The 10,559-nt window shown below is 44.9% G+C and overlaps 1 protein-coding gene across 3 annotated transcripts in view; it reads left to right on the top strand.

The window, feature by feature from the left end:
* The first annotated feature begins 1,544 nt into the window (after positions 1-1,544).
* Positions 1,545-10,559, top strand: part of LOC129853635 (GAS2-like protein 1) — a 42,786-nt gene continuing 33,771 nt past the window's right edge. The window contains exons 1-2 of one of the 3 annotated variants that reach the window (XM_055919896.1): positions 1,545-2,072; positions 2,777-3,750. In XM_055919896.1, coding sequence (XP_055775871.1) covers positions 3,067-3,750 — 684 coding nt within the window. In that variant the 5' untranslated portion in view covers positions 1,545-2,072; positions 2,777-3,066. Of the gene's footprint in view, positions 2,077-2,296; positions 3,751-10,559 lie in introns of those variants that run through there. The other 2 variants (XM_055919898.1, XM_055919897.1) reach the window with 2 other exon arrangements.

Genomic DNA, 10,559 nt, shown 5'->3' with positions numbered 1-10,559 from the left:
AAGAGTGGAGATTGTGTTATAGCAGCAAATGAATGCCCAGGATTTTGGAATGAGATGTGCCGGTGTCCACATACTTTTGATCATGTATTGTTTCACCTATGGCTACAAATATTGAGGCGGCTAATGCTTAGCCTATAATAATGCACTAAATCAAGAATAGGCACATCACTGCGCACATGTTAAATATCATGAAATATTCTATATAGAGGCAAACATTTCTGACGACTGGAGACAAATAGCTAAGTAAAAAAAAAAAATTACAATTAAATTGAGTTCAATATCGTTCAAATATTTAGGTCTATGTAGCCTATACTCTATTCATCTTATTATTTAGCCTATTATATTAGTGACTGGAACGAGCTGCAAAAAAATACTCAAACTGGACCATTTTATCTCCATCTCCATATCTCTCTCTTGTCGTAATGTGTGTTTAGTCCTATATTTTATTTTTAATCCCAGCCCCCGTCCCCGCATGAGGCATTTTGACTTCTGGTAGGCCGTCATTGTAAATAAGAATTTGTTTTTAACGGACTTGCCTAGTTAAATAAAAATATATCCTTCGCTTGTCAGCAAAGAAATGGTCACAGAAAGACACACACCTTAATTCTGTGTATAAAGTGACGCGGAAGGGCGAAGAAGCATTAACGACGTAGGCTATTTAGCTGTTCTACGAGTGGCCTGATGCAGTCGTTAAATAACGAGCGTTTTGAATAGCAAGTTTAGTAACGCTGGTTTTGGGAAATAGCTCGGATATTTAACGACGCTCCTACGAAGGTTCTAACGACGAACGTAAAATGCCTTTGGGAAACAGGGCCTACTCTGGTGGCCACTCTTAACAATTATAATACATTCCTTCAAAAATGGAAGGCAGTCGGTAGGAGGCAAGATCAGGTCGGGCCTATTGTAGCCAATGAGAGTGTGGCACAACTGTTTCCACTAGTCACCGCAGCCACAAAATCAAAATTGGCTATATCGTAAACATTCATGAAAACAAACATTTGCTTTCTGGTTTTAATTTAGGGTTAGGCATAAGGTTAGCCGTAAGGTTCGATTTAAAATCAAATTTTAAGAAGATGAATGGTAGAAATGGGCGGGGTTTATGCCTTTGTGGCTGTGGTAACTAGTGACAACTGGCACAACCGATATAGGCCTAAAGTGTTTTTTTCTCAAAGTTGCCGGGATGTCACGTGTCCTACTTAAGTCAGTAAACTCATAACAACCTAATCATTCCGAAACATCTATTCGATCAAATAAGTAATATGTTTTGTGAACCAAATTCGACACTCTCATTGACCTCCATACAAAAACTCCTCGTTTGGTGACCATAAAAACGCCACCTCCCGGAGAAGACAGATTTTTTGCCCAGTTATCCTTCTCGCTTAGCCTCTTCCTCTCTGGTTCCCCAACACTTCGTTCTCCTCACCCGGTTTTACATTCGGTTTTCAATTATACACAGTGTACACAGAAAAAAAATCATACATATTGTAACGACACTAGGACCCAGGGTCGTTACAATATAATTATTTTCGCCTAACGGCTCCCGCCATCCATATATATCACAACCCAACGTGCAACATTCGTAGCCTATATTGTTGCAAATTGAAGTAGTGTAACTGTTGCTATCTCAAGGCTGCATCGTTGTAACATTGTAATATTCATTTGATTCATTTGGAGTGATTTCAATAAGCTATTAGTAATTGGACATATTTTTCCTATGTTAAAATGGTTATGCTTGAATTTGACGCACTTCGAACATGTGGGCTGCCTGTTGAGATGCCAATAACGTTTCCCTGACGTTTTTGTCTGCCTTCTCAATCCCGAGGAAATGGACTCGCCTCCCATTTTTTATTGCCCAGTGTCCTGGGAGGAAAGTAACTTGGTGTTGAAGACGACAATGAAAAAAATAGCCTACATGAGAGGGTTGATTTAAAACGACTTGTGTCTTAACACTTTTGAACTCATTCAAATTCTAGTCTATTACAGTTTTTGTTCGTGGGGCTGGATTCGATTTGTTTTACTGAATGAGCCTGATCGACAAACGGTCCGTTCTTGACAACATTCCATTTTCAAAAGTAGGTAAGAATTACATGTGCTAATTATTGCTTTATGAAAAGTTGGTAGTTATATAGGAAATCTCGGTCATATCCACACACCCGGTGCGGTCATTACCACGATTTGAAGTCCTATCGATGAATGATGTGCATTTTAAGACCCTGGCTGCTTGGCTAATCCAGCCACCTGTTTATCTAATTTTAATTTATTCTAGCACTCTCATGTTTTTTTTCTGCACGTGGTGCACGGGTCAGCTGTTTGTTCTCTAGCAATTGCTATGCGTGTTTAATTACGAATAGATAACAGTTTTTCACTCTAGTATAAACTCTATATTAAATTATCAGGCGGTAAGTACAGGGTTACGCTTTTTTTCTCCCATCTACAGGCGTTTATCCCTCATAATGGCATATGCCACTGAATCGCTCAACCTGTCTAAACTAGAGCAGTTCAGCATGTTCAGAACAGGAGGCTGTGCAAAATGGGAGCTAGGGAGACTGTTACACGGCAAGTGAACTGTGAAACCTGCCACTGGTCAGTGCTGAGGGTCATTCTATTGAGAGATACTGCGAAGACGTGATTTGGACCATCCATGCAAACCAGCAACATGATTATCGCGACGCATTGTCTATTCACAGACATAGGAGGTCAAGGATACCTGGAAGATTTATGCGTTGGGTGTGTATCCATCTGTAGCTAACCATACCCTTTTCTTTCTCGTCCGCAGTTGGAACTCCGTGAGAAATAGAGATGCGCTCATTAAAGGAAATGGGTATCACACATACATCCGGAAAACGCATCCACGCGCCACGGCTGCCTCGCATGATGTCAATATGTTTTAACAATACAAAGGATTCCTTCAAGGACCTCGATTGAGATACCGCAGATGCGCGCTTGTCATGGGTGCGTCAACTCGGTTATTTTGCTCTGCTCCATATGGTTTTGGAGCGCTTATGTAATGAGACAACCGGGAATTATTAAGTAGGACTAGCCTGCATTGATACATATCAGGACAATATGGCTGATCAGAGTAACATCCAGTCTGCTGCTTCCAAAAGCATCCGGCCGTTCAAGTCCAGCGAGGAATACCTGTATGCCATGAAGGAGGACCTGGCCGAGTGGTTTAACACGCTGTATGACCTGGATATAACAGCGGACACCTTTATGGAAGGGCTGGAGACTGGCTGTGCCCTCTGTCGGCATGCCAACAATGTGAATCATGCAGCGCTGGACTTCCAGATGGAGTACCCGGAGCTGGCACAGTCATTGAGGATGCCAACCAAGGATGTGGTTTTTCAATCGCGCAACGTGGTCCCTGGGTCGTTTTTGGCTCGGGATAACGTGTCCAATTTCATCAGCTGGTGTCGTCAGGAGCTCTGGATCAAGGATGTTCTGATGTTCGAAACCAACGACATAGTGGAGAAATGCAACGAGAAGAACTTTGTGCTGTGCCTGCTGGAGGTGGCGCGGCGCGGGGCCAAGTTCGGCATGCTGGCCCCGATGCTGATCCAGCTGGAGGAGGAGATCGAGGAGGAGATCCGGGACCAGGAGAACCAGGGGGAGCCCAGTCCAAGCCTACTTCCAATAAGCAGGGCTTTCGTTCGCAAGGAGAGTGTGGTTGATGAACCCGAGCCTGCCCCTTATGCACATTGGCAACAGAAACAGAGGGTGCTGTGTGACATGAGAAACTTAGATGAGTTGGTAAGTAGTATCTCAGGTGTATTGATTTTCTGATATACCTAAAATGTCGTTTGGGAACGGACTGCACACAATCCCCTCATAACATTACATTTCCATAAGTGTGCAGTAGGCCTAGGATGCAGCAAGTTTTCATCTTCAATACATTCACCGATATTGACCAAAAACAAGTTATGAGAGAAATCAAATGTCCTAAAACAAGACCTTCCCTGCCCTTGTGCAAGATAAACAATTTATGTTGTGTTCCATGGTGCCAAAGCAACCCATGGAGCAGTTGAAAGTAGGCCTAACCTACAGAAATGCTTACCCAGAGTTAAAAACATTACTGTGCCAGAAGTGAAGGGCCCGCTTTGAAAAACACATCTCCCTGACATGTTGATGTCACTACACCCTGTTCTCCTGTGTGTGTTCAAGGTGGACGCTGCCTTACTGATCTGTGTCGGCGTGTTTGCCTCCTAATTCCACAAATGATCTCACTCACAGGCTCTAAATGATATGTGGGTATCTCGTGACATTTCTCAAGGACTCCTCCAGGGTGAAATGTCAGTTCAGCCTCTGCCTCTACAAGGTGGTTGGCAGCCAGCGGAGCTACTGCTCCGTGTTATTTGTTCATGTGGAACAGTGCAGCTGTTTGATAAGTATTATCATAGATGGATACATGCTGACGTTACACTTTTATACACAATCTATTATCCATTTATAACTTGATGCTTCCATTTGCATTCAGGTGGGGTGTAGTGTCTTCCCCTGGGCTGCAAAGCAGTGTTCTACCCCTCAACGTCCAGTCCCACTGGCTGGTCCACATTGCGGCCTGGCTGCCAGACAGACGTGTGTGTGTGAGCACGAGAGAGACATCGTTAGAGACAGAGAGACTAACAGGCAGACAGAGGTTAGCTGGTGGAACATGTGCTTGGGTTATGAGGGAGAGAGGAGTTCATATTTTGGTGCGGATGAGCGGAGTGAGGACAATGGCATCCTTTCACACCACAGATGAGAGAGAGAGCAGGGGAGAGACAGTCAGCAGACATACTCATGCCCACTTGGCCCTCTATAGTACTCAGATGGCCGAGCACTAATTGCTGGATCACAACCATGAACACTGGCTTCTGAGGGCATACAGAGGTACTATGTACCCAACCTCTGACCTAGTACCAGCGCCCACATACACTTACTGCCATAACCGGTTTTATGCGCTATTATTACTATTTCAGACCTCTTTAATCAAGGCTAACTGCTGATGTTCCTATGAGAATGTGCGAGGGCAAGGGGGTGAAACCTGGTGTCTTACCTTATCATTATGGTGTACAGTGTACACACCCATCCACCCACACCACTAAGAGATAGTCAGGGACATGCACTTGCTGTGTCCCATTTTCCAAGGGGCAGTATGACTCACCATGCACACTGAGTGAACTGCACACATTTCTGCTACCCCGAAAGCCTCTTTCTGTCTACCTGAATAAAGTGCCTGGGTGCTGGAGGAAAACTGCCTGCATCAGCAACATGAGGCAGTTCTCTCAGTAAGAAATCAGGAGGGCACAGAAAGGGGGAGGAACACAGCATAGCAGCATTATTAGCCACAGTCCTGCATGGTATTAAAGAGTATAGCATTACAGTAGTGCACTGTGTTCCTGTAAATGTGCTACAGCATCCTGTTCAAATTATTGCAGCTCGTTGAAAAACATTTTGGTCGATAGCTCTCCTCATACAGTATTTAATATCTCTTTTGGAACTGACCTTGTCTGGATCATAATGATACAGAGGCAGGCCAGTCAATGTCGGCCCATATCCAGACTATATAGACCAGTAAATGAACAGAAATCCAACTTTTGTATGACTGGAGGGCTTTAGATTCAATAACGATCAACAAAGCCAGCCACTGAATCACCACTATGCCGCAATGCATCATGGGTCATCCATAACCTTAGTCACGAGTATTCTCTGCATTGCACTCGCCCTGGCATTCCCCTCTTCTCTTTTCGATATAGTAGCTTCCCAGGGGATTAGTTTCTGTGGAATTACTGGAAACCTCATTGTCTCTAGTGATGAGAGATAGAGGGAGAGAAATAAAGTTGAAGGGCTTAGTGATATTTTCATTGGTCCACAGCTGTGACACCAGCAGTGTGCAGAGCAGTCATGCTTGCCTTGTGGCGTGTCATGGGTTTTTCTCGCCCTCTTTTTCCCTTTTCTCTCCCCTATATCTCCTGGCAAATCCATCAACTCTCCTTGAACCCTCCTTTACACTCTTTAACTTTATTGACAAATTGTTTGTCTTGACGACAGTGGTTCAGAGGGTTATCATAGGTGCAATTATCAATCACTGACACTCCACTTCTATTAATTAACGACCAGAGTCCTGGCACCCAGCACATAAAATATTGAAGGCTGTTTAGAGGAGGTGTTTAGGAAGACAGCTGAGGACATGAGTTCTTTAACCCTGGTGATCAGCTTTGGTCTGTGGGTTAACTGACATAAACAATTTAAGTGCCGGCAGGAGTCTGGCTCAGGGATAGTTTCCTGATCACTCTTAGGATGCCATTCGGTTACATGACAGCATGTAATGTCATTTATTGCAATGGATCACTCATGACTGCACGGCCAGGCACGACTCCAACACCATCATTAAGTTTGCCCATGACACAACAGTGGTAGGCCTGATCACCGACAACGATGAGACAGCCTATAGGGAGGAGGTCAGAGACCTGACCGTGTGGTGCAAGGACAACAACCTCTCCCTCAATGTGATCAAGACAAAGAAGATGATTGTGGACAACAGGAAAAGGAGGGCCGAGCACGCCCCCATTCTCATCGACGGGGCTGTAGTGGAGCAGGTTGAGAGCTTCAAGTTCCTTGGTGTCCACATCACCAACAAACTAACATGGTCCAAGCACATCAAGACGTCGTGAAGAGGGCACGACAAAACCTATTCCCCCAGGAGACTGAAAAGATTTGGCATGGGTCCTCAGATCCTCAAAAAGTTTTACAGCTACACCATCGAGAGCATCCTGACTGGTTGCATCACTGCCTGGTATGGCAACTTTTTGGCCTCCAACCTCAAGGCACTGCAGAGGGTAGTGCGTACGGCCCAGTACATCAATGGGGCCAAGCTTCCTGCCATCCAGGACCTCTATACCAGGCGGTGTCAGAGGAAGGCCCTAAAAAATGTCAAAGACTCCAGCCACCCTAGTCATAGACTGTTCTCTCTGCTACCGCACGGCAAGCAGTACCAGAGTGCCAAGTCTAGGTCCAAGAGACTTCTAAACAGCTTCTACCCCAAGCCATAAGACTCCTAAACATCTAATCTAATTGCTACCAAGACTATTTGCATTGCCCCCCCCCCCCTCTATTCTATGTTGCTGCTACTCTCTGTTATTATCTATGCATAGTCATTTTAATAACTCTACGTACATGTACATATTACCTCGACAACTGGTGCCCCTGCACATTGACTCTGTACCGGTACCCCCTATATATAGCCCCGCTATTGTTATTTACTGTTGCTCTTTACTTATTTGTTATTTTTATCCCTTGTGTTATTACTCTATACTACACTTAGTCATTAGGTATGGGCTTATGTATAGGTGAGAAATATGATTCAGGGTCACATTTTAAAATAGGCCAATGTAGTTTTTAGACAGTGAGCAGTCAACTTCTTTCTGCCCTGACTGCAGGTCGGCTAGCGTCTCCAGGATGTGTGATGAAACCCCAGATAGGTGTCATATCCCAGGGAAAAGCTGAAGTGTATCTGTTGTCTGAGGGCGACTCAGTTCCTCTGTTTGTTTTCCTGGTTACCACTAAGCCCTGATGTAAATACCCCAGGTTGATTCCCACTGCCCTATCACTCAGCTCTTACTCATCTCGCGCGCGCGCACACACACACACACACACACACACACACACACACACACACACACACACACACACACACACACACACACACACACACACACACACACACACACACACACACACACACACACATCTTTCTACTGAAGTTTGAGGAACCAGTGTCATGCTATCTTGAAAATTCCCCCACCCACCAACCCTCAGTTCCTACCTCTAGTGGGGCCTACAGATAAGCAGCCATTCATAATCTCAACTCCCTGAATGTTCCATTTGACCCTATTCCTGCAGGTGTGCATTGATACAATGAGACAGGCAGCTGCTGGCTTGTGTATACAGTCCAAACAACTTTTTTCCTTTGACATTAGAGGATTTTCTCAACTATGAACCATCCCATATCTACCTACCTCCTCCAGAGACTATGATAATGATAAGTCCCAAAACTGTCTAGATCCCTTCAGAATCCAATGGCAATAAGACAGGCCAAACTAACTACACAAACACCCTTTTCTGTGTGTTTTCTTGGCCCTGCAGTGTGTTGTTCTCTCAGCTGTGGGCTTGGAGAGCATTCAGGCCTTGAGGTTAGTGGCCTACGTACAACAATGATACAGGCTCATGAACAACAATGAATACATAAAACATACTCGGCCGCGAATGCACATGCACAGCTTTTAATGCGTATGCACATTCACATGCTACAGGCAGGCTTCACACACACATATAGGCACACACACATTTGCCGGCCAGCATGCAGCCTCAAAGACAATAACAGCAGACCCTAGGAGCTCTGCCTCAGGTCTCAAAGCATGCTGCTCTCTCCCTCCATCTCATACTTTCAGGCAAAATGTTTCATGTGTCTTCACCCTCAGACTCCAAGACTCAGTCATTCATTTAATAAATGCTCAACAACCCCCACAGCCCCCATCCCATCCTCCACATACTTCCCTTGGGGACGATAAGGCAATGCTTTATTGGTGGCAGAGGAGATGAGAAGGAAGAGACTGCCAGTGTTGCCAACACTGTAAACTATGGCTGTCATCTCACAGTGAGATGGAATGATTGGCCCTGATGGTGTGGGTGTCGACACAGGAAGAGGAGCAGGCACCAAGAGGGTGAGTGGGAGGCGGGGTGACGTGGGCTATATGTCTTCTGTGAACACTCTGCCCCATTAACCTTATGGTCCAATTCATGTACTCAGAAAACAGAGAGAAACACAATAACAGATAGTATGCCTGGAGTGTCTTTACTGTACACTCTGCTACAGCCGACTGTAATGGATTTTACACACAGGGATAGATGGAGTGTGTGTGTGTGTGTGTGTGTGTGTGTGTGTGTGTGTGTGTGTGTGTGTGTGTGTGTGTGTGTGTGTGTGTGTGTGTGTGTGTGTGTGTGTGTGTGTGTGTGTGTGCGTGAGAGGGAAAGTAGGTCAACATGGCTGGCAGTGTCAGGCTCATGGGCTTTGCTAGGGGAGCATAACTCAGTGTTTCTGTTTGCAGCGTCACACACACACTTCTTGGGAGAGTTTTCTACATTAGGTCAGTGGACGGACTAACTGGGCGCTAAATGTTTTAGCATTTTATGATTATTTATTAGTCCAATAATACAGAACAGACCTCTCTCACTCTCTCCCCTCCGCTCTCCATCATGTGGCAGGAAACAGACCAATGGGCTGACTTCACAGATTGTTGTCAGTTCTATTTCTATTGCAATGTCTAGCTAGGTTTACATTGGAGAACTGTGCTTCTGCACATGCTTAATGTCATGTGTGATTTTGTTTGGGTGAGTAGTCTTGTTTTGTGCGCCCCCCCCCCCCCCCCCCCCCCCCCATCCCCAGCTGAGCCCTGCCTGGAGTCTCAGGTGTAGACTGGCGGAATCAGGAATCACTGTCTATAGCCAGTCACTCATATAACATTGGCAGACCACAATTAGACTACAGACTGATGATAAAACAACAAGACAACAGTAAACATGTTGTCCCCCACTAACGATACACACACATTTCAGTTCATTACTAAATCTCCCGCCTTGGGCCAATCAGTGCCATTTTGTAAAAGCCGGATCTCTATGGCAGACACATTCACCCAGGTTTCGTCCGGTGCTGTCTGAGATATCATGTGTGACTAACGAAAGGACGGATGGACAGAGACCGTTCCACAGTCCATTCCCCGATATCATCGTGGGGGACAATAAAGCACTCTTCCATCATGTGATATGACGGAGATGAGGATTGTCTGGTGTTTCGTCATGATGATCCGAACAGCTCACCAGCTCAAAAATCCTTCCTTTCATTTAATTTTGAACTGGAAATGACCCTAACCCTGTTTCTGAAATCATCAGTTTCTCCTAAAGTCAGATATGTCCTTTGCATGGCAATGTGATGTGTTCAAATGGAGGCAGTCCAATGTTATCACGGCTGGTTTACCTCAAACCCCTCCTCCCCCAACCCTTGTCAAATCTCTGAGTAGACACGTGTTTTTCATTTAGTCACACAGCACTAAGCAGAAGAGTGGTCATGTGATCAAAAAATAGGTTTCCAGAAAAACAACACTTCCTTTAAATTATAAGTGGGGTGTCCCACATTTTCCCCATTGAGCAAGGTTACTAATATGATTTGCCTTACTGAAATACAGAGTGGTTTATTGTGTAGAAAAGATAGCTCACTTTTGCGAAGGCTGCAGCATCAACAAAGAAGCTAAATACATCTAATTATAACTGTACTCTTCATTTCTAAGTAACAGTGTTTACATTTACATTTAAGTCATTTAGTGTTGCCATTCTATCCATAGTCCCTAAGTAAATGTTCTTGGTTTTAGTTGACATTCTCATTTATTTGGATAACCCGGGCGGTTGGTCCCTGTTCTCACCATCCTCAGCTGGTCTAGCCTGTTGGTGTAGGATGTAGTAGGGAGTGTTCTTACGAGCACCCGCATGATCCATCCAACAATGCTGCTGCCCCCGGGTGTTGGTTC

The sequence above is a fragment of the Salvelinus fontinalis genome, chromosome 4 (assembly GCF_029448725.1).
Source record: "Salvelinus fontinalis isolate EN_2023a chromosome 4, ASM2944872v1, whole genome shotgun sequence".
Taxonomy (NCBI): domain Eukaryota; kingdom Metazoa; phylum Chordata; class Actinopteri; order Salmoniformes; family Salmonidae; genus Salvelinus; species Salvelinus fontinalis.
Note: the sequence above shows the minus strand (reverse complement) of the source record. Positions and strands in the feature narration are given on the sequence as shown.